The sequence below is a fragment of the Zonotrichia albicollis genome, chromosome 27, assembly GCF_047830755.1.
Source record: "Zonotrichia albicollis isolate bZonAlb1 chromosome 27, bZonAlb1.hap1, whole genome shotgun sequence".
Taxonomy (NCBI): domain Eukaryota; kingdom Metazoa; phylum Chordata; class Aves; order Passeriformes; family Passerellidae; genus Zonotrichia; species Zonotrichia albicollis.
Genome location: NC_133845.1, coordinates 1,178,759 through 1,205,658, shown reverse-complemented (window position 1 = coordinate 1,205,658; position 26,900 = coordinate 1,178,759). Strand labels below are relative to the sequence as shown.

At 52.0% G+C, this 26,900-nt stretch overlaps 4 protein-coding genes across 6 annotated transcripts; 2 read left to right on the top strand and 2 right to left on the bottom strand.

Moving 5' to 3' along the window:
* Positions 1-2,316: 2,316 nt before the first annotated feature.
* Positions 2,317-10,776, bottom strand: ZW10 (zw10 kinetochore protein). The gene is made up of 16 exons (XM_005495444.4): positions 10,618-10,776; positions 10,129-10,263; positions 9,532-9,633; positions 9,159-9,236; positions 8,897-9,056; positions 8,592-8,741; positions 8,000-8,191; positions 7,667-7,818; positions 7,300-7,482; positions 6,879-7,117; positions 5,957-6,028; positions 5,186-5,355; positions 4,505-4,635; positions 4,130-4,261; positions 3,729-3,931; positions 2,317-3,508 (listed from the first exon to the last, which is right to left on the bottom strand). Exons 1-16 carry the CDS (start codon positions 10,732-10,734, stop codon positions 3,388-3,390), a joined length of 2,337 nt encoding a protein of 778 aa, XP_005495501.2. The 5' UTR covers positions 10,735-10,776; the 3' UTR covers positions 2,317-3,387.
* Positions 10,777-10,852: 76 nt separating this feature from the next.
* LOC102070969 (T-cell surface glycoprotein CD3 gamma chain) lies at positions 10,853-13,089 on the top strand. Of its 2 annotated transcripts, none has more exons than XM_074559564.1 (5): positions 10,853-11,177; positions 11,852-12,055; positions 12,336-12,467; positions 12,628-12,668; positions 12,875-13,089. In XM_074559564.1, exons 1-5 carry the CDS (start codon positions 11,132-11,134, stop codon positions 12,935-12,937), a joined length of 486 nt encoding a protein of 161 aa, XP_074415665.1. In that variant the 5' UTR covers positions 10,853-11,131; the 3' UTR covers positions 12,938-13,089. The 2 variants fall into 2 exon arrangements, with proteins under 2 accessions (XP_074415665.1, XP_005495484.1); XM_005495427.4 differs by lacking the exon at positions 10,853-11,177 and adding an exon at positions 11,383-11,563.
* Positions 13,090-13,954: 865 nt separating this feature from the next.
* CD3E (CD3 epsilon subunit of T-cell receptor complex) lies at positions 13,955-18,085 on the bottom strand. 2 transcript variants are annotated; one of them, XM_074527755.1, is made up of 8 exons: positions 18,011-18,085; positions 17,815-17,914; positions 16,827-16,847; positions 16,560-16,574; positions 16,230-16,433; positions 15,867-16,019; positions 15,018-15,064; positions 13,955-14,225 (listed from the first exon to the last, which is right to left on the bottom strand). In XM_074527755.1, the coding sequence occupies exons 2-8, from the start codon at positions 17,861-17,863 to the stop codon at positions 14,169-14,171; spliced, it is 546 nt and encodes a 181-aa protein (XP_074383856.1). In that variant the 5' UTR covers positions 17,864-17,914; positions 18,011-18,085; the 3' UTR covers positions 13,955-14,168. The 2 variants fall into 2 exon arrangements, with proteins under 2 accessions (XP_074383856.1, XP_074383855.1); XM_074527754.1 differs by having other exon boundaries at positions 17,815-17,943; positions 18,011-18,052.
* A 2,551-nt stretch (positions 18,086-20,636) lies between these two features.
* On the top strand, positions 20,637-26,682 carry MPZL2 (myelin protein zero like 2). The gene is made up of 6 exons (XM_026798190.2): positions 20,637-20,822; positions 22,217-22,383; positions 23,034-23,244; positions 24,151-24,304; positions 25,083-25,170; positions 25,679-26,682. Exons 1-5 carry the CDS (start codon positions 20,774-20,776, stop codon positions 25,141-25,143), a joined length of 642 nt encoding a protein of 213 aa, XP_026653991.2. The 5' UTR covers positions 20,637-20,773; the 3' UTR covers positions 25,144-25,170; positions 25,679-26,682.
* The last annotated feature ends 218 nt before the right edge of the window (positions 26,683-26,900 follow it).

The following is a 26,900-nucleotide window of genomic DNA, read 5'->3' as shown; positions in this document are numbered from 1 at the left end:
GGATTTCTGTCCCAAATGAGAGGAATGGCAGATTTGTGTTTCCAAACAAGCTGTGGGGCTGCTGGTGGATAAAACCAGCACTGGGAGAGAAAAGAAACAATGGGAAGGATTCCACTGATTGATCAATGGAAAAAGAGATTTGCTTTTACAAATAAACTTTAGGTTTGCTGAGAAATGAAATTAGACGTTGAAAGGTGAAAGAAACAATGGGGAAGAAAAACCCCTAAATTCTGTAAGAATTAAAAATTAAAAGGGAGGGTTATTCATAAGAGGGGAATCTTTGGGATCAGGTGTTCTGGGGAGCCTGAACTGAGACACTTGAGAAAGTGCCTCAGAAATGGGGAAAAACCCCTAAATTCCAAAAGAATTAAAAAATAAAAGAGAGGGTTATACAGTAGAGGGAAATCTTTGGGATTTCTGGGGAGTCTGAACCTCTCAGGTACCTCAGAAATGGGGAAAACCCCTGAGTTCCATAAGAATTAAAAGTTAAAAGGGGGGGTTATACATTAGAGAGAGGAATCTTTGGGAATTCTTCAGGTTAAGGCGTTTTGGGGAGTCTGAACCTCTCGAGTAACTCAGGAATGGGGAAGGAGGAAGGGAAATGTGGCTGGAAATTGGATTAAAAGGAGGCTGTGCCACACACAGAGATGCTGCAGGGCCCGCCAGCCCCGGTGACATCAGCTGTGACTTCATGCAGGCTCGGCGGCCCCTGTGTCACTGTCTGGGCTGGCTGTGAGCCCAGCCCGGCTCTGCTCCCTCTCGAGGTGGCAAATGTCACCCCGGGGTGAGTCCCCCACTGTTAGAATCTCCGGTTTCAATGCAGGGATTGAGGGTACAGCAAAGCAGAAACACCATCCGGCCTCCTGAAAAACATTTTCCATTCCTGGGATTTGGGTCCTCAGCAGCTTGTGAGGGCAAAGGTTCAGCTGACAAGAGACAAATAAACTGTTTGGAGACGGGAGGGAAAAGAGCATAAATTAATTTCTCTGTAACAATTATTCTTCCTCTTTGACTCATCTCCGAGAATAAATCCCCCGGGATATCTTTGTGCTGGAACACGGCACAGAGAATGAAAACATTTCATCCCTGCCATCCCTAAATTCTCCCTTTATTGGCAGATGGATGAGAAGCCAGGGCCCAGCCCTCTCCTGGCTCTGCAGAAACACAGCAGAGGGCATCAGATGTGCCAGGTGACAGGGAGGTGGCAGTGCCTGCTCAGGGTGGGCACTGAGGTGTCCCCACCACAGTCACAGCATCACAGGGGTCAGGACATTCCTCCTGTGCCCTCTGGGGAGGTTGGCACATCCCTGCAGGGAATTGCCTGGAAATTGCCAGCTGCTTTTTCAAGAGATTACTGTGGCAGGTTATAGCAGTGCCTCCATTCAATTCCTGCCAGGCAGAAACCAGTTTTGCTGAAATTGCCTTCTCAGCTCCATGATCATTACCCAGGAAATTGCCCTGCTAGAGAGGCAGGGAGTGGGGGCTGCTCTGCAGTGGGGAATGAGCAGGAAAATCCTCCAGGAGCTGTGCTGGGAGATGTCTCTATCTTGGCATTCATACCCTTTAATTTTTGGTCTTCTTTTCACCCTGAAAAGGTTCCGTTTCTGGCAGATCCCGGAGGGGAGATGCCCGGGGAGATGCCCGGCAGCAGCCCCGCGCTGGAGGAGCAGCCTGGTGAGTCCCTGCGTGCCCAGGAGGGCTGGCACAGGATGCTCAGGGCGGGTTCTGTGCCCGGGCTGTTCCCTCCTCTCCCGCTGGAGCTCCAGCACCATCTACAGTCCTGCCAGGGCGCTCCAGAGGCTCAGGGCGCAGCACAGGCACAGGAAGGCTCAGGAGCTGGGCCAGGGGTGATTTGGGGAATATTTGCAGCTTTTCTGCCCTGAACTCTAAATAAGACAGGGGGCTTGGAGAAAAAAAACCCAAACCAAGCCCAAACCCCCCGTTTTCAGAGCAGCAAACACACCAGGTTTGTGTCACAACACACCTGGTGCTGCTCAGAGGGAGAACAAACCCACCTGAAACTGCAGAACAGGTAATGAAACATTCATGGGAGTTCCTTTGGTTAAACAGCATTAAAAATTCATTGGTGCTTCACTGGAGCACCGAGCCAGCAGCTGTGGCTGCCAGGGATGGAGGAGCAGGGGGAAAATGCCTTTCTTGCATGGGACAGCTCTTCCAGTCTGATTTTCTCAGACCCACTAGAATTCAGGAAAGGACAGACTGCACAGAGCAGCACCCTGCCCTTCCCACAAGTGAGGAACAGCCCAGGACTGGCTCCTCCTGCCTCACTTAACCCAAACAGACTCCCAAACGTGCTCAGTATAAATAGTTTATTAAAGAAAATAGCAAATTCCAATTCTGTGAACAATCAACAGGGGAGAAGTGTTTTTCAAAATAGACCATTCTGGATGACTGTGTTTGAAGGGACAGGGGATCCCATGAGGTGTTGTGGGAAAACAAACACACAAAGGTTCTGCAAGGACTGGGTTGACAGGAAAGCCTCAGCCCCTGCACAAACGCCTGGGAATGGGAACAGGAGTGGGACAGAACAGGAGACAACAGATTAAAACATGAAACTGTGACTGAAACTCTCCTAAGCACTACAGGGCAGGAGGGATTGGCAGCACCTTGGTCTCTGGGCTGAGCTCAGTGAATGCTCAGTGAGTTTTTCAATTAAAATAAATGTACAACAATGCAAGTGTCAAACAGCCTTTTGTGACTTCATGCTGTGAGGGCACCTTGCATTCCCTTTGTATTTTGGTTTACATTTCTCTCATCACTCCTGAAGGACAGAAAACACACCAGAAAGACACAGGTGTGCAGTGCACACCAACACAAACATAAAGGAAGGAGCTGAACTGCCCTCTACACTTGGGAAAGTGACACTGGAAAGCTCTAAATCAGTTTGAGGATATTTTCCATGAGAAAGAAGAGAATTTTCCTACTTTGTGAGAAATCCTGTGACCTGACCCATGGTCACCCAGCACAGGATCTCCTTTCCCCACATCCCCCTCTGAAGTCTCTCCCTGGAGGTCTCAGGGGAAGCTGAGGTGGGAAACTCTGGCACTCCTGGAGGGACATCAGGAACTCCCCAATCTCTGGGTTCCACGTGTGCTTTGGGGGACAGCAGAGGCCACAGAGGGGCTGCAGCTCCCACATGCAGCAGTGCATAGAAGAGTCCCAGCTGAGCACTGGAAGGGCCCAGCCTGAGATGAGGTTACAGAACACTGAGCAGGAAATGCTCCTTCCCCTGGGCAAGCTCCAGGAAGCACCAACCCAATCCCAAGGTTTCCCAGACCAGCAGAAATAAGAAAGGTAAAATCAAAAGAGTATTTGGAAGTGTCAGCTTGCTCTTGCTGTGCCACAAGGTGCAGGTGTAAACTGGAGTCACTTGATCTTGGCCAGGGCTGCTGCTCTCCTCTCTGTGTTCTGGAACAAGGCTCGGATCAGACTCTTCACCTCAGCTGCTGAAAACTCCTCTGCCAGAGGCCCCTTGCCATCTGCCCACCTGCAGGGAGACAGGGAGAGCTTTATGGCACCAACTGCCCAGAAATGGCACCTCCAGCAAGCCTCCAAGGACCTGTGCCAGCAGCTGATCCTGACCCTCTCCTCTGGAAAAGGGAAGGGAAGGGAAGGGAAATGGAAAGGGAAAGGGAAGTTCCTGCTCCTCCTCTGAACTGCAGCTCCCTGCACAGGCTGGAGAAGCAGCTGGAAAGGAAAACACCTACTGATCCACAATTTCTTGGAGGTTGGCCTGCAGGATGATCATCAGCTCCTTGAATGTCATCCACTTCTGCACATAGACTGGAACTTCCTCCTGGTATTTCTTGTTTTTGTCCTCTTCAAGCAGAGGGGTGAAAACTTGGGGTCCCTCCTCCACCATGATCCTGCAGAGTGAGTACAGCCTGTCTGCATCCTCTGCAGAGATATCCTGGGATGGGGAGAACATCAACAGAGCTGCAGTGAGGCTTATTTTGGGAGTGCCAAGTGAAATGAAAAATTGGGATTGTGAAGGTTTCCTGTGGATACATGATTATTTCTGTGTGAATGAACTGCTCCCCTAAAATGTGATGGTGGGGAGAGTTCCTGGAGGTGACAAACGCTGTCCCCAGCACCCCATGGCTGTTACCTCCAGGGCAGCAATCCTGGTGACAATCTCTGCCAGGGCTGTGTTCAGGAGGGCCCCCATGGCCTTGCAGTACACGTTCACAGGGAGCACGTCCTGCCACACCATGCCCAGCCTCCTCAGCTGGTGCAGCACCTGCAAGGCAACAGCTGAGTGTGACAGCAGAACCCTGGGAAAGGCACCAGGGCATCAGGAGAGTACAGATGGGGAGGAGCTGTGAGCAATCCTGCTAAAGACACAGCCCAGGACAAAACCCCAAACCATCACATCAGAAAATAGGGTTTTTAGCAGCTGCACAGCTGTCAGGGCTGAGATTCCACAGTGCACCCTCCCCAGGATACCTGCAGGCATGGGATGTTCTGTCTCTGCTTTCCTCACCTGCTTTATGGCTTTATTTGCTGCACAGTAATTCTCCTCATCATCCATGTTGGAAAAGTTCCTGGCACTCGAGAGCCTCTCCAGGATTTCTCCCTTCTGCACTCGCATCTGGGCCAGAAAACACTCCATCCCTTTAGGAGCAAAACAAGCAGAGAGAAGCAATTAAACAATTACTAAATTTGCTCTGCCTATTTATGACTGCAAGTGCTGAATAATGAACTTGCTATAACGTTTTATTTTTAATCAATTTCCAGTCTCCACACAGTCTCCCAGAGCCAGTTTAACCAGTGAGCTCTTGTGCAGCTTGCATTGCTACAACACTGCTGGAAAAACAGCAGAGCAGCAGAAGGAATTGTGGATGGCTCCTGTTAGCTCACACAAACCTATCTCTGAATTTATTTCTGTGGAATAACCAATGAAAATATCAAAGGACTGAGCAGCAGATCCCAGAACACATCTTGCTGCATACTGAGCTGTTCTTGGGACTAAGCTCACAAGAAGATAAAGGTTTGAAAGAGCCAAAACTTCCAAATTCAGAAATGTTTCTGCCACTTGTCCAAACGCCACCAACCCACTGCTCGCACTGAGTGAGCAGCCAAACCCCCATGAAAGCACCCAGCAGGGTGAGCTCCCAGGTGAGCCACAAGCACATCTGGAGAGGGGAAGGGGCAGGGGAGTTACCCAGCCTCCTGAAGGCAGGCACCAGGTCCACGAAGGTGGCAGCCCCGTTGCTGAGCACGCTGGTGCTGCGGTAGCGGAACTGGTGGCCCAGGGTCAGCAGGTGGTGGGCGATGTACATGCAGTTGTTGTGGTGGATGGCAGCCAGCTGGGGCAGCTTCTGCAGGTTCTCCCTGGCCCAGCAAGAAGGCAAAAGGAGAAATGGGTTTATTTCGAGCTGGTTCTGTTAAAAAAATGCTTGTGTCTATCCTAGAGAAACACATGGTCTGTCAGGTGCCAGCAAGGCCTGACTGACATCAGAGTGAAAACATTTAATCTCACAAACCCCACAGGAACTGGCAGGAAAAGAGTCTGAAATGGCACTGAGGCACTTGAACCCTGTGCTATCCCACACTGTTCCCAGCCATGGGCTTTCAAACAGGAATGTATTTTGTTAGAGCAAAGTCACAGAGAGGAAAGGGGAGAGAAGGTCTCTGACAGAATTGTATATTTTCCATCTTCACTGCTGCTCTTTTTTTCACATGAAAAACATCCTCAAAAATCTGTACATCAGATCTGAGGTCAAAGTTACGTGGCTGGAAACAATTACAGCTGTGTGAGAGCTTCACCCACACTCTTGATCACAGACTGACAACACAGAAACTCTCCAGCACCCGCTTTGCACAGGTAAGGCTTAGTTAGAGACTGAGTAGTTGATTTTTGCTGATGGAACTGTAGTGGGACTGCTCCAACAGCAGTACTCCCCCTCAGAACAGGAAATGTGGACACACTCACCTGTGGTATGTGGGCACCACCTCATAGAAGAGCTGGAAGATGTTCCTGACACAGTCAAAGAGCTGCACACAGCTGCAAGGGAAAGAGGGCTCATGGCAGCCTGGCACTGATGTCCTGCTCACAGCTGACCCTCAGCCTGCCCAGACAGGGCTCATGGCAGCCTGGCACTGATGTCCTGCTCACAGCTGACCCTCAGCCTGCCCAGACAGGGCTCATGGCAGCCTGGAATTAATGTCCTGCTCAGAGCTGACCCTCAGCCTGCCCCACAACAAGGTTTTAGGAGCAGTGAAGCACTGGCACAAAGAGGGGATTGTCGGCATCAATGGCAGCACTGTCAACACTCTGGAAAACTCTCAAAGGCTGTGCTGACCTTGAGGGTCAGTGTGGAAGGGAGATCCATGAAAGCCCAGAACAAAGGGGACACTGTCCCTGTCCCTCCAGGTGGGCAGGAACACCCAGGGACACTGTCCCTGCCCCTCGAGGGCACCTGTTACCTGGGCAACTCTCCTGCGTCAGGGCTCTGGTTAAAATCGAGTTTATGTGGATCCTGTTTGTTTATCCCCAAGAGCCCTGCCAGCTGCAGGCTGGAGCTCTTTGTTTTCACCAGCACAAAGAACTCTGCTCACACCGAGGCCACCACTTGGTTTTGGCAAAAAGAGATGGGTTTGATTTTTCTAAACAACTGATTTTTCTAAACAACTGATTTTTCTAAAAACCTGAAGGAACAGCCCGCAGCAGTGTCAGCCTCCTGCCCAAACCCAGAGATACATCCTCCAGCCAAAACAAGAGCAATGCCTGAGTCCAATTTTTAAAGTTCCTTAAATCTATTCCCAGATGCTGGGCGTTGCTAGGGGCTGACACACAATAAATAAACACTGCTTTGACAAGGGATGCTAAGTGAGGAATGCCAGGCAATCCCTACCAGAGGTCAGTGCTGGCTGTGGCCTCCAGCAGGGTGTGGTAAGCCAGCTCCACGAGCTGCTGCACGGAGCAGCTGATGCGGCAGCAGGGCAGGCACAGCGTCAGCGGGCTCAGCCTGCTCTCAGTGCCCACACTCACTGTGCCATTGGGCACCGGGCTGCAGGCTCTGGGCAGCATCACGTGGTCTCCTGAGCCAGGATCAGGGAGCTCCGGGAGGGCTATGCTGGAATCAGGTGTGATCTAAGGGAAACAGAGAGATAGGGTAACAGAATTCAGAGCTCTGAAAGAAAAATCTGCAAAACTAAAAAGCACTCAACGGCAGAGGTTTAAGACTCAAGATAAACACAACACTGCAGCACTATTAAAAAATATTTAGAGATTGTTTTCCACATGGAACAACTGTGTGAGGCATCCCCAGTCACCTTGACAGTGTTGTGTATTTCTGAGGTCATCAGGTCCCTGGCTGCCATGATCACATCCTGGCACTTCTTGTTGGCAAAGTGGGAATCCACGTTGCAGGCGTATTTCAGCAGGGCTGTCGTGTCTTCCTTCAGAAACTGCATCTTCTTCAGGGCCTTCTCAAACTCCTCTGTGGATTCGATCACCTGAGGAGAGCAGATGTGTTCTGTGTTAGCACAGCTCCCAAAAATCAGGGAACAAAGTTAAATTGGGTATAAAGGCTGAAAGCAGAGGATGAAGGAGGTTTTGGAGGGCATTAACCACTAGAATGCCATTCCACTGGAGTGCCTGGGCTCTATGTTCAAACCTGGGAGGGTTTTTGGGACCCACCTCTTTGTACTGCTCCAGTTTGCTGCTGTTGGTTGGGATGGAGTTCACCAGGCAGTTGTGGATGAGGCAGTCTGAGAGCTCCTCCCAGATGAGTTCCCCCAGCAGCTCTGCCAGGGTGATTCTGCCTTCCCCAGGCTGCTCCAGAGGCACATCTGCATCCCAGAGAAGAAAAATGGATTTTAACACAGCTGCTTCCTGGGCCAGGCCCTCCATCAGCTCAAAAGCCTTTCCTCCATTTACCTCTCCCATAATTCTGATTAACAATCAGATATTCTAGAAAACTGCCATTAAATGAACAAGGTACTGATCATAACTAACTCCAGAAGTGCATACTTAGCAGGTATTTGTGCAGAACTTCAAACACCAGCTTGATCTTCTCAAACACCTCCATGGGAGAGGACTCGTCCAGAGCAAGCTCCTGGGACCTGAACCTCAGGATGAACACATCTGGCTGCTCCTCTGGGACTGGCTCCAGAGATGGGTGTGAGATCAGAGGCTTCAGGATGTACTGCAGCAACAAGTGGCCTGAGGAAAGGGAAAAACAGAGGTTTTCCAACAGCAGATGGCTCCAGTGAGGTCCAGCCCTGACTATTCTGGATTTAGAGACTGCAATAAGTGGGAGGAATAATCCCTTGATCAGCTCTATCAGGGAATTAGCAATGAGGTAAAACTATTCAAGCACCAGGCTATGAAACCACATAGACACAGACCAAAAGTACACGGAACTGTCAGGAAAGGAGAAATAATTCCAGGTAGACAATGGGATAAATATTTTCCTATTAGTAAGAGCTCCAGCATTCACCTCAGTGGGAAACACAAGCCAGGAGAGGAGGAAGTTTTTCAGTGTCCTGCTGGAGTGAAGTGTTAAAACAAGCCTGAAGTATCCCCCCTGAGCTACTGGGGCTGTTCCTGGGGTCTGCCTTACCGAAATCTTTGAGCTTGGAGTGCAGCTCTCCCAGGACAGCCAGGGCCTGCAGCACAGCAGCCACGGGGGGCGCAGCAGTGTCCTCGTCCTGGGGTGGCGCCGTGTGCAAGTGCAGCTCCGAGAGCACCAGGGCCTCCAGGCTGCTGCTCCCTGCACACAAAGCACAGCCAGGGCTGTCACAGGGCACAGCAGAAGCAGATCCAGAGCTCCTTCAGCCCCCTCAGCCCAACAGCTCCACTGCATGTCCCACCCTGCAGGTGAGAACTTCAGTGGGGCAGAAAGAGTGAAAAAACCCCTGTGAGCACCTTTGGAAGGGGGAAGCTTCCACACAATGAGCTTCTGCCACTCCTCCCCGAGGTGGTAGATCATGTTCTGTGTCTGCACTGTGAGCTCTGTGCCCAGGGCCTTCAGGATCTTCAGCTCAAAGCCCCTGCGGGACTCCAGGCTCCTGAGGCTGCTCCGTGCCTGGGGAGAGCAGACACAGCTCAGGTGGGCACTGCCCTGCCAGGGAAAGCATCCCCTGGAACCCACCCCTGGCATCCAGCCCCCTGCCAGGGGCACTGCTACCTTCTCCAGCTGCTGAGCTGCTGCCACGTACTGCTTCTCCTGCAGGGCAGAGTTGCACTCCTTGATAGTTGTGTCAAACTGCAAAGGGGAACACACACAGGGGGTGTCACTGCAGCTCTGCTACTGCAGACACTCCCAGACCTGTGAGCTACTCACTCACCCAAACCTGTAAACTACAGACACTCCCAGACCGGTGAGCTGCTGCCACTCACCTCAATCTGTGAGCTACAGACACTCCCAAATCTGTGGGCCACAGACACCCAAACCTGTGAACTACAGACACTCTCCCAAACCTGTGAGACACTCATCCGAATCAGAAGCCCAGAACAATGCTCACACTGAGGAGCAGGATTATTCTGCTCCCCCTCCTCACCTCCTGCAGCTTTTTCAGGACACTCAGGACCAGGGTGTCCCTCTCCAGCTGCTGCTTCAGCTCTGTGAACTCAGCAACAGCCACATTTAGATCTCGCTGGACCTAAAACAACAGCATTTTTCATTTCACTGACAGCACTGGCTAGCACACACATTCTCCTCTTAAATTTCACTTATCATTTACTTCTGTTCAGAGAATGACTTGGTGAGGAAGGAAAAACTCCATCCTTTTTACTCCTGTGTCCCACCCTCTGCCCCAGCCAAGGCTGGTCCTTCTCTCTGAAGGACACTGTGACACACTTTTCCACCCATACAGGAGTGACAACCCCTTAATGGCAGCTCTTAATGTGCACCCTGGTGTCACCTCAAGCCATTCTTTAGGGCTGATATCACCCAGGGATCCCAGCCAGAGAATCACAGAATCCCTGAGCTGGACAGGATCATCAAGTCCTGCCACAAACCCCAAAATCCCATCATGAAAGTGTTGTCCAGACACTCCCTGAGCTCAGGCAGGTTTGGGGCTGTGACCAAGCACTCCAGGATGGGGTGGGGGCTCCAGATTTGGGCTGAAATGGAGCAGGATGTCCCTGGGGGTCACCTCGTTCTCGATGCCCGCCTTGAGCAGGTCGATGTTGTTGGACAGCCCCTCCACCTGCGCCACCAGGTCCTCTGCGCTCTGCATGCTGGGCAGGAACTCGCTGTACTTCTTGTTGATCATGGTGCACACCTCTCCCTGAGGACAGCGAGCAAAGGGACAGCGTCACCTCGGTGACACAGGGACAGGGTGAGAGGGCAGAGCTGGGGCACCGCGGGATGGAGAGGGCTGGGCACCCCTGAGCAGGGCTGGACACCCGAGGCTGAACCAAGGCTGGGCACCCCAATCCAGCTGACCCAGGGCTGGACACCCGGCCCAAACCAGGGCTGGGCACCCGAAATAACCCAGGGCTGGACACCCCGATCCAGCTGACCCAGAGCTGGACATCTGGACACCCGAGTGACACACAGCTGGACACCCAGTCCCGACCAACTCCGCCGCAGTGCCGGCTCCCTGTCTCTCCCCGCGCCCCCTCCGTTCCCCGTCTCTTGCCTTGAGCTCCTCGACGCGGCGGGAGAGGCGCCCGACGCGGGCCCCCAGGTGCTCCTTGTCCAGCCGGCCCGAGTGCGCCAGCACGGCCGCCACCAGCGAGCCCGCCCGCGCCGCCATGGCTGCGCGCCCTACGGCGGCCGCGAGGGACACGGGACCGCGGCGCGGAGCTCGATCGGGATACCGCGGGTTCGAGACTGACCGGAGACAGCAGGACGTGGCGGGAGGAGAGGGGACCGCCGTTATGGAGACACCCAGAGATCCCATGAGGATAGGGGACCGCTGTTATGGGGACACGGAGATACCGGGGAGCGGGAACCGCAGTTATGGGAACATCTGGAGATCGGGGGGAGAGAGGACCGGCGTTATGGTGACACCCGGAGATGAGAGGGAGCAGGGACCGCCGTTATAGGGACACGGAGATCCCATGGGGATTGGGGACCGCGGTTATGGGGACACGGAGATGCCGGGGAATCTGTGGATGGCGTGACCTGTGGCTGCTGGAGTACACCACTGGATGCTGAGGGTCTATGGCTTGCAAGGGACACCCGTCTATGCTGAGGGTTCGTGGCTATGGGGGACCAGTGGCTGCAGGGAATGTGGAAATTCTGGGGACTCCCCAGCTCTGCAGTGTTTCCTGGCTGGGGTATCCATCAGTGGATGTCCCTGGTTGCAGGGGGACAGGGAGATCGGGGCTCAGAAGGTTCCGTGGGTGCTGGGGTGAGGAGGCAGGCACCGAGCCCCCATCCATTCTTGCCGGGGGAGGGAGGATCAGCCCCCGGCATCCGGTGCCTGACGCAGCCCGGGCGGGAGGTGCCTCGTGGTGACAGCTGTCCCCACGTCCCGGAGCGGGGACAGAGCCACCACCGCCGTGCCATGCCGGGGGGAAAGGCTCTGAGTGCCTGGGGGCTGCTGGCCAGCCTGGCCCTGGCCAGCTGGGGGGTCCGAGGTGAGTCCGGGGGTGTGGGGTCAGCGGCCGGACACTCGCCATGTCCCTGGACATGCTGGTAAAGAGCCCCAGGGCTTGGGAACCCCAGGGCTTGGTGAGGTTTTCCTGCAGAGAAAGTTTGGAATGTCCATGGGGAAAAAGGAATCAGTGCAGGAGGATGGGGGAGTTTGGCCAGAGATTTTTTGGGACAGTCTGATGTGATGCGTCCTGCCCAGGAAGGAGCTCCGAGCTCTGCCCTGCTGCTCATCACTCAGAGGTGAAGCTCTCTGCTCCCTTCTCCTTGCACAGGGCAGATATTCGTGAAGGAATTCAGCGGGAAGGTGTTCCTGGAGTGTGTGAGGGGCCAAGGCAAGAACATCACGTGGTGGAGAGATGGGAGCCCTGTAGGGCATGAGGCACAGCTGGACCTGAGCGGGGTTTATGATGACCCCAGGGGCCTCTACACGTGTGAGACAGGAGGCCAGAAGAGCAGGCTCCAGGTGCACTACCGCAGTAAGTGTTCACTGCTGCCTTGCCAGAGCCAGGGCTGCTCGGAGTTTTCCCCCAGGCCGAGCCTTGAGGGAATTTCCCCTCACCTGGGAGTGTCTCCAGTGGTTCCTCTGCGTGTGGTGTCCCTGTGAGAGCCCTGCAGTTCAGTGCCATGACCTGCTCCTCTGCCCTGCACTGCTGTGGGGGACACGGGGGTCACACAGCAAAGCCAGCTGGGCTCTGTTGCACTGGCACAGATGGATGTGCCCCTGCCCTCAGTGTTTGTGTCCTTTTGGGTTTGCAGTGTGCCAGAACTGCATCGAGGTGGACGCTCCCACCATCTCGGGCATCGTCGTCGCCGACCTGGTGGCCACGCTGCTCCTGGCAGTGGCCGTGTACTGCATCAGTGGCCATGACAGGGGACACACCTCGCGAGGTGAGGGATGGGGCCAGCCCGGGGGCTGTGCCTGGCACCCCTGGGGGCTCTGTGTGGCACCCCGGGGGGCTGCAGCCAGCTCTTGGGTTTGTTTGGAAATGTTCCCCATATTGCCCAAGGCTCCCCTGGTTTCTGAGCTTGTTGTTCTTTTTTCCTTCAGCCTCTGACAAGCAGAATCTGATCTCCAACGAGCTCTACCAGGTGAGTGTGGGGCACCCCTGTGTGTGTGGGGACACCTCCAGCACTCCTGTGTGTGTTTGGGGACACCTTCAGCACCCCTGTGTGTGTTTGTGCACCTTCAACCCCTCAGTGTGGAGAGAATCTTGCCCAAGGCTGACCCAGCTCACCCTCCCAGGGTTTGGCAGGTGCAGTTTGGGTTCATGTCCCCTTATTTTTCCCCCTGGCAGCCCCTGGGAGAGCGGGAGGAGGATCAGTACAGCCGGCTGGCTCCCGCCCGTGCGCGCAGGTGAGGAGGAAGACTCTGGGACTGCCTTCATCAGCGTGCTGGCTTTGCTCGGGGGTCCCTCCAGGGTGGGCTGCTTGCAGCCCTGTGCCCATTGCACACCTCTTGCACTTCTGTATTAATGCCAATAAAGATGAGCCTGTTCCACGGGCTCCCTGCTCCATCTACTGTGTGCTGCTCCTGGGGGAGGGCACAGGGATGGGGTCTGGGCACTGGGAAGGGCACAGGGATGGGGTCTGGTCACTGGGAAGATCTGGTCACTGGAAAGGTGCACAGGATGGGATTTGGGATGGCAATGCCAGGTCTCCACTCCCCAGCCCCAAGCAGAAACAGCTCATGTGGTCTGAGCCCCCAAAACAGGACACAGACACCAACAGGGCCAGCCAGCATCACCTCACCCTGGAAGGATGAGGAAATTTGCAGCCCTGCAGGCAGTAAACCCCAAAGTGGGGGTGCAGCAGTGAAGAGAGGCCCGTGGGTTGTTTTGGTGCCTGTTTGAGCTCGAAGCCTGGCTGAGGCAGCCCTGAGCAGAGGAAGCAGCAGCAGAGCAGGGCTGGGGGCGTTGAGCTGCACCCCAGCAGCTCCAGGATGCGGTTTAGAGCACAGCTGGGCTCCTTCACCACAGCAGGCCCCACACCCCGGCGGGGAGATGGCGAGATACACACAGCACCAACCAGCCCCAGAGCCCCAAACCCACACAGGGCCACGCTGTCACCTTCTGTGAGCAGCACTGCTGCAAATGGGGCCAGACCGGGAAGGGGAGAGCAGGACCAGGTCAGAGGCAAATCCCCCTGAGGAGGATCTGTTCTCAGCCCAGGGAACACCAGAACCAAGTGAGGGCACTCAGGGTGGATATTAAACCTGAGGGAAAGGCAGCAGGAGCAAATCCCACTGAAAAGGATCCATTCTCAGCCCAGGGAACACCGCTACCAAGTGGGGGCACTCAGGGCAGACATTAAACCTGAGGGGAAAGCAGCAGGAGCAGAGGGAAGTGTGAGGGGAAAAGGAGACCAGGGAGGCCCAGTGAGGCTGCAGTCCTTTAATGAGAAGGAAATCTCGTGCCAATGTGCTCATTTCTGCTCCGGGCTGGCAAACCCAAGCACACCTCAGGGTGGGACAGCCCATCCCTGTCCTGTGGTCAGAGCACCAGAGGCTCAGCAGAGCTGCAGAGAGCTGGGACAAGGTGGGCAGAAGCGTTTCATCCCGAGCTGCTGGTCCAGGCTGCCATCAGAGGAGTTTCAGATGGCCCTGGGGGCCAGGCCTGCATACACCTCCCGCTGCCCCTTCCGGATGGGCTGTGGGGAGACATGAGATCCTGGGTCAGGAGCTGGAGCCCCACATTTCTCCTCACAGAGAAAAGCAGGGCACGATTCTTCCCAAGATTATTCTCATCTCATTTGCTGCGCCTGTTTTTGTGCCAAAGTAGAATGCAGTGTGGAGATTGTTTCCCCACAGTGATGGGGTTTTCTTTCCATGGCCTGTCAGGGCCTAGTGTGTACATTTCACAGAGAAAAGCAAGGCACAATTCTTCCCAAGATTATTCGTATCTCATTTGCTGTGCCAAAGTAGAGTGCAGTAGTAGAATGTGCAATAGTAGAATGCAATGCGGAGACTGTTTGCCAACAGTGATGGTGTTTTGTTTCCTTGGCCTGTCAGGGCCAGGTGTGTGTGTGTGTGTGTCAGGACTGAGGGTGACAGTCACGAGATTCTGTGCAGTGTGTGCAGATTGAGTGCTTGGCAGGTTCAGTTTTAGATGTACAGAATAATACAGTATAATAAAGTAATGATTTAGTGTTCTGATAAGATGGAGTCCTCCTCATCATTCCTCCATAGCACCAGCTCTAAGAGCCCTCACTAAGCCCACACAGGCGTGGAGAAAAGCACAGCAGAGCAGGGGCAGTGCCCAGGGAGCTGCAGCTCTGCCCCCACATAAATCCCCATGGCAGCACCAGGGAAAGGGATGGCACCCCAACCACCCTTTTCCCAATTCCTGCCAGGAAATCTGGGAGCTTGGCCGGATGCTCCTTCAGGGATGGATGACCTGGCTGTCCCTCCCCAGCAGCAGCATGGAAAGGGACTGTCCTCACCTCATAGTCCGGGTTGGGGACAGGGGGAGGCCGCTGCATCTTCGGACCTGAAACAGAGGCACAGAGAGGGTGAGTCCCTGCCATGAGGGGCCTCCAGGCTGAACCCAGGGCCACGCACACCACGGATCAACCCCCATGGATTCATTCTGAGCTCCTGAAGAGCTCAGAATACACACAGCTGCAGGGCTGGCTCCAGCACAGCGGCCTGGGAAATGAGCTCCATTGCAGCAGCCAGCCCATCCCTGCACAGAGAACTCCTGGAGAACACCCCTGGGATGCAGGAGCACTGCCTGGAAGCTCATGGGGAGCAGAGGATGGAATGAGGGTTTCCCTGGGTGTGACTGTCTTTTTTCTGAAAAATCCCCCTGTCCAGGATTTGCTCCTGGGAAGCTGAGAAGCCTCAGGGAAAAAGGAAAATTATATTATTTCATTGGCTTCTCGTGCATTTTGCTGCTTTGGAATGTGCTTGGAGATTGTTTATCCAACATGCGAATTGTTTTTACTTAATGGCCAATCAGTGCTAAGCAGTGTCAGACTCTGAAGAGAGAGCCGCAAGATTTCATTATCATTCTTTGTAGCCTTCTGTCTGTATCCTTTCTCTATTCTTTAGTTTAATTTTAGTATAGCGTAATATAATATAATGTAATGTAATGTAATGTAATATAATATAATATAATATAATATAATATAATATAATATATTAATATCATATCATAATATATCAGCCTTCTAAAACCATGGAGTCAGATTCGCCATTTCCTTCCTCCTCCATCTGGGGACCCCGAAAATACCACACCTGGGTGCCCAGAGGGTGGCACAGACAGCAGGGGTGCCTGCAGTGGCTCTCACCTCGTGGCCGGCTGTCCCCAGCAGAGCTGGCTCGTCCCTTCCTGCCTTTGCTGAAGTAATAGACCAGGATGAGCACGCCCAGGGTGATAAGGAGGTCTGCAGTGATGATCCCTGCCACGATCAGGGCGTCCAGCTCCTCGCAGGTGGCACAAACTGCAGGGATGAGGGCAGGGGATGCTCAGAGCCAGGAGAGCCCAGCCTGGCACAGGGCTATGGGCAGCTGGGAAGGGGAAAAGGGCAAACTTGGAGGGAAGATTTGCCCAAAATGGGCTCTGGGACTGACCTCAGCGGCATCACATTCATCCCACCCCACTAGAAACCCAATCAGCCCCCAAACCTGCCAGGTGAGGGGGCAGCGCTCACCTTTGGCATTCAGGTACAGCTGATGCTTTGTGTTACCAGAGGAGCAGCTGAGGTTGGCAGGGGAGCTGTCGTGGTCCTTTATAGTGAACTTCCTGCTCTTGGTGTCCTGGGTTTTCCCAGACAGCTCCCACTGGATGTCCTCGTCTTCATCCACGGGACATGTGACGGTCACCGTGGTGCCAGAAATCTCCACCAGGAATTCCTCTTGGGAGGACGCACCAATGAGAAAGGAAACCAAGGGCAAAAGTCAGATATTTCCACCTGGTTTTTAGTCAGCTACAGTCTTTATACCCCGCTAAACACTAAAGAATGCTGGTAAAGTTCACTTACCCTCCAGTTCTTCATCTGCAAAACAGAAAACAAAGAGTGTTAAAAAATCATCTCACCATTGCCTCACCATGCTGGAAATGCCCAACACTGGTAATAATTACATACCAATTCCTCCAACCAGTAAGACCACTGTCAATTAATGAACAGTGATTTTTTCCTATCTTGCAATATTTACAAAATTCAAATCTTTCTATTTGACTTTTAGTCCTCACTTTTGAGGGCTTTTAGCATGATAAATAGTTAAGGATGGCAGTAAAATACACTTACCCAGCTGAGCTGTGGTGCCAACTGCAAAAAAAGGAATAAGAAATGTTAAATAATTGAACTTCAGCTATCACACACCTTTCCTACTCCCAGGACATCCTTTCTGAATCAGCTTGAAAGAGATATTTACAATCCCACATTCATGCTGAAGGCATCAGAAATATTCTGCTGGTAAGACAGGATGTTGTTCTGAACTTGGAAGCCATTTTCAACACAGCCTAACGCAGAATGGAAACTTGAATCATTTTCCAACCCAGTTCAGAAAAAAAAGGTTGTTATTGCAAGATGCAAACCCAGAAATTCTGCTTTATTATCGTGGAGCAAACACTGCTGGAAAATCCTGGTAAGAACCTCTGCAAGAGTGGGAGCCTGACGTTGGCTTAACGCTGTAAAACTGTTTATCTGTGTGGTTTTTCTGCCTTATAGGAAACAACTTGCTCCATGAGAGGCTCTGGAGCTGGAATATTAAAGAAAGAGTTTTTAGGAGGTGTGAATCACAGTTGTGATTTCCTTTAAAGACATTTGTCCTTTTGCAAAACGTAACGTAAATAAGCGACTGCAGATTTGAATTCCACAGCGGAATTCCTTGGAGAGAAGGTGACCTGATGGTTTTTATTTTACAGAGACAAATTTAAATGTGGAAAAAGAACAGGCCATTGATAAACCACATTTTCTACCTTCACAAAGTTGGTACTTGCAGCACTTGGGCAGAGTAGCTGGAGTCTGGTAACAACTCGTAATGGATTATCCTGTACACTCATCTCTCCTCATTACTGGGTTCTTTAGAGCCTTTCCAGGTACTCTGCACTTCATCCTAAGCCAGTGGGGCACCCCAGCTGCCACCCCACCCCTGAAGTTCTACCAAGCCTGAGTCACCCAGGATCACCAAGCTTTGAGAAAAGTGCACGGATAAAGGATAAAAACCCCAAAATTAGGAGCGTGGAACCTTACACTCACACTGCACCCAGCTGCCTGAAGTTTGGGGACTCACCTGCACACAGCAGGAGCCCCAGGAGGGGCAGGCACTGCTCCAACCTCATCCTCGTGTTCCTGCTGCTGCTGCTCCTCTCCACCACATCAGACTGCCATGGCTGTGGCAGGAAAGAGCACGGTGGCTTTCCTGGAAAGAAGCCCAGGATTGTTTTTCCCAGAATTGTTGCCCACCCGAGCAGGGCTGCGGCACTCACGCTTTCCAGAGCAGCCGAGGCAGAGGCAGACACGTGAAATAAGCCCAGGTCAGGAAGTGCGGAGGCTCAAAATGTCTTCATGGGACGTCACCGGCAGCCAGGAGTGGCTGCTCTGCCCTGCACCAGCTCTGCGGGGCCTGGGACAGCTCCTGGGGCTGCCCTGGGAGCCGAGGAGAGAGAAAGGAGCTGGAATCCATCAGGGCCTTCCCAACAGCTCCTCAAAGTGAGAGTCTGAGAGGCTCCAAGTGTGGCAAAGGACTTCACGTGGAATCCCAGCGTGGTTTGGGTGGGAAGGGACCATAAAGCCCATCCCATCCCACCCCTGCCATGAGGGACACTCTCACTGTCCCAGGCTGCTCCAAACCCCATCCAGCCCAGCCTTGGGCACTGCCAGGGATCCAGGGGCAGCCACAGCTGTGCCAGGGCCTGCCCACCCTGCCAGGGAACGATTCCTCATTCCCAATATCCCATCCAGCCCTGCCCTCTGGCAGTGTGAGCCCATTCCCCTTTGTTCTGCCCCACAGCTGCTGCCAAGAGCCCCTCTCCACCCTCCTGCAGCTCCCTTCAGGCACTGGCAGGCTGGAATGAGGGGAGCAGGAGCTGCCCCCAAAGCTGAGCACCCAGAGCCCTGCGCGGGCACAGAGCCGAGGCTGCGGCTCCCTGCCCATCCCCATGGTGGCGTTCACAGGGGCTCCAGGATGAGGGAAGAGACCCGAATGTTGACTCTATACTTTAAAAAGCTTGATTTATTATTTTATTATATATATTATATTAAAATTATACTAAAAGAATATAAGAAAAGATTTTATTAGAAAGCTTGAAAGCAAAAGAGAAAAATAGAATGATTACAAAATCTTGTGTCTAACTAGAGAGAAACACAGCTAGGCTGTGATTAGCTATTTATTAAAAACAACTACATGAAACTAACCAAAGATACACCTGTTGCAATCTGCAGCAGCAGATAGTTATTGTTTGCATTTTGTTCTTGAGGCTTCTCAAGAGAAAAAAATCCTAAAGAAAGGATGTTTCATAAAACACGTCTGTAACACATCCCCTGCACTCAGCTCCTATTCCAACGGCATTTCTGGGATGTTCTCCCGCTCGGGCGCTGCCGTGGCCGTGGCTGGCCCCGCTAGAGGGGGCTCCTGGCCCGGCTGCCTTGGGATGAAGCGCAGATGCAGAGTACCTGTAAAAGCTCTCAAGGGACAGGGGGGTGCTGCTGTGCCCCATTTCCTTTATTGGGGTGCTCTCTTTGTCAGGGCTTTCTTTTCCTTATTTATGTTTCCGAGTAGAACATCAGAGAATTCAAGTTACTGGTGAGTGTGCCAGGGACGTTGTCTTCTCTTAAAAGTTGGAGTCCACGTGTTTTGTTAAAAGATAAAGATTAACAAAAGTCTGCAGGCAAAGGGGCTGTTCCCAGCCCTGTGCCGAAACAGGACTAGGAAGTGGCAGCAAATTGGCTGCTAAACATTAAACGCACCCCGAACAAAGCCCCAGAGCGATAAATATTCACAATGGCGAGGAAACAAAAGGAGGCGATATGCCGGAACTGTAACTGAGTGGGAATCTGGGGACGTGAAGTGATGGAGGGCTAATGTGGGATCGAATCGTTCCGGGAAAATGGAGACCCTTGGTATCCCGAATCATTCCGGGAAAATGGAGACCCTTGGTATCCCAAATCATTCCGGGAAAATGGAGACCCTTGGTATCCCAAATCATTCCGGGAAAATGCAGATCCTTGGTGTTCCAAATCACTCGAGGAAAATGGAGATCCTTGGTGTCCCGGAGGCGTTAGCAGGGGTACGTTAGCACACACGGGATTCCCGGCTCTGTTCTGGGGACGGCCCAGGGAGCTGACGGCCTCAGCGCTGTTTTTCCATCACCAAATGGCTGAAGGGAACCCTCAAACACCCCGAGGTTGGGGCACCCTCTCCTTGCACCCCTGCAAGGGAAATCCGCACCAGGCACAAGTGGAATCGCTGACCTGGGATGACTTCTGGGACGGATGGAGAGCCAGACACAAACACTGCCGCTCCAGTGATTTATGGCCCTCGAGTGTAAACATCCTCATTTTACCAACACACAGGCTCTGATTGGTTTCACTCTCACAACAGCCACGTGCCGACTGCAGAATATTTTGTGTCCCACGGAATTTCTCACTCATGGCCGGGCTGGGCCCATTTACCACCCGATTTTTCCCAGAAGTTCCCCAGCACCAGGCTCCCAATCCTTGGCTACAACCAAGGAACATTCAAATCACTTTCGGGTAGGTGTCTGTGTTTGGTGGGACGTTTCCATCCTCTGGGTGAGGGCCCGCAGTGCAGCCACGGATTGTCAGTTTTGGGCTGCTCTTTTTAGGATCGTTTGCAGTTTTTTTGTTTTTCCGAACAAATGGCCCTCATTCCTTCGAGCCACCTATGCACACCTCCAGGCAAATCTTCTTTTACCTCCCACAAAAGGGGAGTGGTTTCGGGCGGCTGCTGGGAGGAGGAATGATTGCAACACCAAAGAGCAGGGCAATATGGGAGGGAGAAGAAATTAATCTTACCTTGGGAATCGCTGATTTACGGCAGGAGCCAGCGAGGAAGGGCTGGGCACACCTTGGCAAGGAGCGCGCCGTGACTCGGGCAGGGAGCGCTCACCTTCCCCAGCCACAGGCCGGGCTGGGGGCGAGGAACCTGCCCCGTTGTGCTGGCAGGACTTCGAGAAACTCATCTTTTCCCCCAAGCGGATTTGCCTTTGCAGCCCGGACTCGTGTCCCCGATGCGCGCCTGGCTGCGCGCTGCGCTCGTCCTTGGGGCGCAGCTCCGAGGTAAGGAAGGAAACCTGTCCTGGCCGTGCTGCCCTCGCTCCCTTCTACCGATCCCTGAAATTACTGAAATTATCCCCAAGGCTGAGGCTTTTCCCCGTCCCTGCTGCCATTCTTCCTGCGCGGGGTTCGCTGGAAGTGGCACGAAGCGGTTGGGTTTCTTCCCCAACAGGTTTGGGCGTATTCGGGAGGAAAGCACCGATCTCCTCCTCTGATTTCCTCCTCAGCTCCGCTTTCAAAGTCTTTTTCTCTCCTGCTGGAATCTGAACTTTACACCCAGCCTTTCTTTCTTCTTCTTTTTTTTTTTTTTTGCTACCTTTGTTCCTAAACAGTCGGGGATTGTCCAGGAGCTCCGGCCTCAGATCCTTTACACAGCAAAGGATCCAGACTGACACGAAACTCACCTGAATTTTCACTGGTTTATATCAAAAAAACAACTGGGTTTTAACAAAACACATCCTCCTTTCCCAAATGCATCAGCGCATGGATGTAATCTGCCTTGAAAAAAAGTATTATATTCTTATTTCTTGCTTAGTCCTTTTCAAGGAGTTTAAAACGAAAAGATTTGGCACCGAATCCGTGTATGAGCAACATGATCTCTGCCAATGAGGTTTTTCACGTGGGAATGCTTTCAGTGCTTTGGCATTCAAGTATTTTTCCCTTTGAGATAAGGAATTATTTGGAAGGAAGTATTTAGTCATGAATTATTTCCAAATACATCTTTATTTTGAAGCTATATTTTAAAACCCTAGAAAAGCTTTTTGTTTTTTTGCTTGAATCCCACTGTGTTGAGTTATCTTCTTAATGTGACAGGATATTTATATTTTCTATTTCCTTCACTAGCAAACCATTATTTTTTCTTATTTTTCACTCTCCTCCTCTCCTTTCCATGCTCTCCCTCCTGCTGGTTGTCCCTCTTCCAGGAGAGCATCAAGTGAGCGATGCTCACTTATTTTTAAAGCAGCTGCCATGGTGGTGGTGGTGGTGTTTCTTGGAAAAACAAATCCACGTTTTCCTTGAGGATTTCCTCCAGACCTGACCGAATTTTCCTGCAGCTGCCCAGCTTTATAAAGCCTCTAAAATTGGCTCTGGACATCCCTGTAGGAGCAGTTCCACCGTGGTGTGCACGAGGCTGAGGAGAAAGTGTAGAAAGGGAAGAAAGGGAGTAGAAAGTGTAGAAAGGGGAATTCTGGCATGGGAAATAGCAATTATTGGGTGAGTTCAGTCCAGTTTGAATGGGTTTTTCTGAATAAACCGGCAGGATCACCCCCTTTGGAATGCCTGAGCCACTCAGGCCATGCCTTGCCAGCACAGATAAGGCTCCCGGGGATCTAAAGGCGATAAGAGCAGGGATGAGCTCACTCTGACACTGATTTCCCCCCGTGTTTGCCCTGCAGCGCTGTGGCTGGCGGCAGCAGTGGAAGTTCACACTGCCAAGGAGGTGGTGGCCGTGAACGGCACCAACCAGCGGCTGAAATGCACCTTCTCCAGCAGCAGCCCCGTGAGCCAGCAGCTGTCCGTGAGCTGGAACTTCCAGCCCGAGGACCTGAGCGCCCACGAGCCGGTGAGTGAGACCCCTGTGCTCCTTTCCAGGGGTTCCTCTAACCCCAAAACCCAGCAGTGGATGAGCAGTGAGACCCCTGTGCTCCTTTCCAGGGGTTCTTCTAACCCCAAAACCCAGAAGTGGATGAGCAGTGAGATCCCTGTGCTCCCTTCTAGGGGTTCCTCTCATCCCAAAACCCAGCAGTGGATGAGCAGCGAGATCCCTCTGCTCCCTTCTAGGGGTTCCTCTCACCCCAAAACCCAACACTAGGTGAGCAGTGAGACCCCTCTGCTCCCTTCTAGGGGTTCCTCTCACCCCAAAACCCAGCAGTGGGTGAGCAGTGAGACCCCTCTGCTCCCTTCTAGGGGTTCCTCTCACCCCAAAACCCAACGCTGGGTGAGCAGTAAATGGATACAGACACACCCCAAACCCACAAGTACATCTGAGCTTTCGTCACTTGCAGTGATTAATCCGAGTCCTGTTTACAGTCCTTGCCTAAAAAACGCTCTCATGTTTAGTTTTGGGTGGTCAGGTTAAAATATTTGTGGCTTTACGAAGCTGCACCTGCTGCACCTGATGAGACTTCAGGAATCGCCCAGGTCCCTTCCAGCCCAGGCCATTGGGTGTTCCTGTGACTTTTGCAGGTATTTTACTGCCTGTGACTTTTGCAGGTATTTTACTACCTGAAGGAGCCCTACCAGCCCCCCTCGGGAAGGTTTAAGGACCGAGTCACCTGGGATGGGAACATCGAGCGCCACGACGTTTCCATCATGATCTGGAACCTGAAGCCCAGTGACAACGGGACCTTCACCTGCCAGGTGACAAACTGGCCAGACGTCTATGGCACCATCGGGGAGGTGCGGCTCCGGGTTGTGCAGAAAGGTGAGAGGCCAAAAACCCCCCAGAGATTGTGTGGGTTTAAGCAGAGAGAAAATCATGGGAGAAAAGGGGCTGTAAGTTGTGAAAAATGCGTATTTTATGATTGGCTTGTCGCAAATATTAAAATGAATATTATATGTGTTGTGTTAGAAAGTGATGCTGTGTTAATTTTTTTTAAGTAGTGTGTTAAATATAGTTATAGGTTATAATGTTAGGTTATAAGTTAATGTTATAAGGTTGCAAGGTTATTAGGTATTATTAGGTTATAAGTTTTAGGTTATATATAGTTTCAGGTTATAATGCTACTATAGAAACAATGCTGTGTAAGATACTTTCTTAAAGAGAGGGATGAGGTACTCACACTGAGAGCAGCCACAGGACATCTGAATTTTCCAGAGAAAGAGAATTTATTGCTCCCTTATCAGAAGAAATTAATTTCTTCCTGCCTTGCTCAGTCCTAAAGATGCTGTCAGGACTCAGAGGAAGAAGCTGACACTGCCCAGCCAGAATCCTGTGTTTGAATGGAATTTATGCATCATGGATGAGCTGTATGAATATGCAACAGGCTGTTGCTTTTAAGGGTTAATCCTCTGTTAACATGGGTCCTTTTTCGAGCTTATTTTGCCCAGAAAGAGAGACCCAGACTGTCCATAACCCTTTGTTTTTATTGTCTCATATTTTCCTAAATCCTAATTGTCCAAATTATTATTACTCTAATTAAATTACTATTTTTATAACCATTTTATTGCTATTAAACTTTTAACATTTTAAAAACAAGTGATCTTCACAAGCAGAAAGCATGAGGGGAGAAGAGGAGCCTGAGGAAATGTTTCATTCACACACACAGCATCCCAGCCTCGCTCCCCCTGCGCGTCCCTCTGGTTCATTCCCTTGTCTCTCCCCACGCAGTGAGCTTCTCAGAAATCCATTTCCTGGCCGTAGCCATCGGCTCTGCCTCTGGGCTGATGATCATCGTGGTGACAGCCGTGATCATCTGCCGGCAGCACCGCAGGAAGGCGCGAGACAGGAGGACAGAGGCGGCGGAGGCGGCGGACAGCGAGCGGTGAGGGAGGGCAGGGGGCTCCTGGGGCAGCCTGGACAGTTCATTTCCACAGCCCTCCTGAATCCTTGGCCAGTTTATCTCCATGGCCTTTCTGAATTCTTGGCCAGTTCATCTCCATGGCCTTTCTGAATCCTTGGCCAATTCATCCCCATGGCCTTCCTGAATTCTTGGCCAGTTTATCTCCATGGCCCTTCTGAATTCTTGGTCAGTTCATTTCCACAGCCCTCCTGAATTCTTGGCCAGTTCATCTCCACAGCCCTTCTCAATTCTTGGCCAGTTCATCTCCATGGCCTTTCTGAATCCTTGGCCAGTTTATCTCCATGGCCCTTCTGAATTCTTGGTCAGTTCATTTCCACAGCCCTCCTGAATTCTTGGCCAGTTCATCTCCATGGCCTTTCTGAATTCTTGGCCAGTTTATCCCCATGGCCCTCCTGAATTTTTGGCTTGGACCCTGCACAGAGCATCCACAATGCAAAACTGCCAACTCAATTAGGGATAATTGGCTGTCTGCTGGCTGAACAGAGCCCCAGAATGGGCCAGATCTGGAGCCCTCATCTGGCTCTTGCCCTCCTCAGTGGCTCCTCACTCAGAAGGACACAGCTGCTGTGGTGGTGGAGGGGAGATGACCACCCTGTCCCCTGAGCTGTAGTCACCACTGGTGTGGCACACTCACCATGTCACCTTGGGTGTGCTGTGTGTGACTCAGGACATCCTGCTGCTCTGCCTGACACTCATTTGGGCTTTTTTTCTCTCTTGTTTCCTCCCATTGTTATAACAGTAAAGAAAAGGAGAGCCTGAAGATGGGGGAAAAGAAGGAATCCATTCCATTGGAAGATTAAAGGTCTTTGCTGGTGTGCACAATGCAGGTACCCATCCAAACCTTCTCTAATTAATGTCTCAGTGCTCCTGTGGACTCTCCAAGACATTCCCTCGGGTACTTCCCTGCTGTTCACAGTCAGAACTGAGGCCACAGTCACACTTTGCTGTTGAGGATCATTCAGGGACAGCTGAACAATCTCTGAACAATCACAACCTCTTTAATGTACAAGAGTTTCCTCCACCCTGCTGTTGAGGAGCCTTTGTAGGAAAGCCATTGTTGCTGCTTTCCATGGCATTCCTGCTTTGTAGATGAAGAGGAATGAATTACTCCCCTTTTGTCAGTTTGAAATCTGCTTTTTGATTACTTTAACCTTTATTGTTTTAAAATTGCATCAGGAAGTCTGGCACTGTTTCCACATTCATTGTCTTTGCTTAAACGTGTCAGCATAAATTTTACCCACAGATTCTGAGGTCAGCAGTTGCCTCTATTATTTTGCCTTTTGACAATAACCCTGAGTAATGGATGTTTGCTTTTCTTACCATCTTTCTTCTCAGGTGCTTCCAAAGCAGCTGGTGAAAGCTTGTAATTTGGGGTGTTAGAACAAAACTGGATTACAGACGCCCCACGCTGCCCGTGTGGGGCTCTGCTCAACCTGAAAGTCTTGCATGGAAAGAGGGTGACTTTGCATGAGCTGTGAGTTCCCTTCAGTGAAGCAGAGCAGGAGGATCCTGCCCCATGAACAAAGAACTTTTCCTTCATCTTCTCACCTGTGGAATGGGAGCTTCTCTGGAAGTGCCAAGACTGACTGGACAGGGGCTGGGAGGCGTTTGAGCAGATGCACTCCTGCACCTTGGAAACCACAACGTGCCTTTGTTTTAAACCTGCCCTGGTTTCATCCCCTGAGACTCTCCCTGGCACCTTAAGAAGGAAGACTGAGCAGTGAGGTCTCAGCTGGTACAACAAGCATCCTTGGAATCCCTTTTCTGCATTAGATGGACAGAGTTGGAGCTGGGCAAGGTGTGCTGGTTGTTACCAGGGATGACATTCACCAGCCAGGGCGCTTTGCACATCCTTCTCTGGCAGCTTTGGGAGAATCTGGGGGTTGAGGAGAGTTTTCTGCCTGGCTTCAGCAGCTCCCCTCTGTTCCCATTCCCACTATCCCAGTGCTCCCCCTATTCCTGTTCCCATTCCCACTGTCCCAGTGCTTCCCCCTGCTCCCCAAAACTGGAACCCACACGGTTCTAAGGGGTCTGACCAGCCCCAAAGGGATGCTGTTACAGTATTTACCCAGCCCCAAATCACAGCACTGGCCTCTTTGTTTGTAGAGTGTCTTTATAGCTTTATAAGCTGTGAAGTGCCAGCATTTCCTGGCTCTTCCCTGGCTGTTTTCATTTGCACTCACCTGTGTTGTAAATAAAGGCACCTTGCTGAGAGCTGTGCTGGTGTGGAGTGGGCTGTGACCTGGGGAGCCCTGACACCTCAGATGAGCACATTTGCACTGCTTGTCCCCAAAATCAGATTTGTTACCCTGTGTGCAACAAACCAATAATGTAATACTCCAGGGAGACTGAAATACCTTCAGAAGAGCCCAAGCCTGGGTGGGGGCTTGGTGGTGTCCCACAAATCCAGCACATCCACTGGACTTTTACCAGCATTTTTTGTGCACAGAACTCAGAGTTAGTAACTCTCCAAGTCCAGCTCCTCTCTTACAATGGGTTATTAATTCCCATACAAATTATGTCACCCAGCCAACTTCTACCCCTGCTCAGGGCAGGC

Excerpts from the sequence above, each read along its gene's own strand:
- ZW10 (XM_005495444.4), bottom strand. The coding sequence starts at position 10,734 with ATGGCGGCGCGGGCGGGCTCGCTGGTGGCGGCCGTGCTGGCGCACTCG. Across the intron at positions 8,742-8,896 it reads GAAGCTTCCCCCTTCCAAAG|GGAGCAGCAGCCTGGAGGCC; the intron begins GTGCTCACAGGG and ends CTTTGTGTGCAG. Across the intron at positions 4,262-4,504 it reads CAAATAAAGCCATAAAGCAG|GTGCTGCACCAGCTGAGGAG; the intron begins GTGAGGAAAGCA and ends GTTGCCTTGCAG.
- LOC102070969 (XM_005495427.4), top strand. The coding sequence starts at position 11,491 with ATGCCGGGGGGAAAGGCTCTGAGTGCCTGGGGGCTGCTGGCCAGCCTG. Across the intron at positions 11,564-11,851 it reads GGCCAGCTGGGGGGTCCGAG|GGCAGATATTCGTGAAGGAA; the intron begins GTGAGTCCGGGG and ends CTCCTTGCACAG. Across the intron at positions 12,056-12,335 it reads GCTCCAGGTGCACTACCGCA|TGTGCCAGAACTGCATCGAG; the intron begins GTAAGTGTTCAC and ends TTGGGTTTGCAG.
- MPZL2 (XM_026798190.2), top strand. The coding sequence starts at position 20,774 with ATGCGCGCCTGGCTGCGCGCTGCGCTCGTCCTTGGGGCGCAGCTCCGA. Across the intron at positions 22,384-23,033 it reads ACCTGAGCGCCCACGAGCCG|GTATTTTACTACCTGAAGGA; the intron begins GTGAGTGAGACC and ends TGACTTTTGCAG. Across the intron at positions 23,245-24,150 it reads GCTCCGGGTTGTGCAGAAAG|TGAGCTTCTCAGAAATCCAT; the intron begins GTGAGAGGCCAA and ends CTCCCCACGCAG.
- CD3E (XM_074527755.1), bottom strand. The coding sequence starts at position 17,863 with ATGAGGTTGGAGCAGTGCCTGCCCCTCCTGGGGCTCCTGCTGTGTGCA. Across the intron at positions 16,848-17,814 it reads GGGGCTCCTGCTGTGTGCAG|TTGGCACCACAGCTCAGCTG; the intron begins GTGAGTCCCCAA and ends CTTTTTTTGCAG. Across the intron at positions 16,020-16,229 it reads GCTGTACCTGAATGCCAAAG|TTTGTGCCACCTGCGAGGAG; the intron begins GTGAGCGCTGCC and ends TCATCCCTGCAG.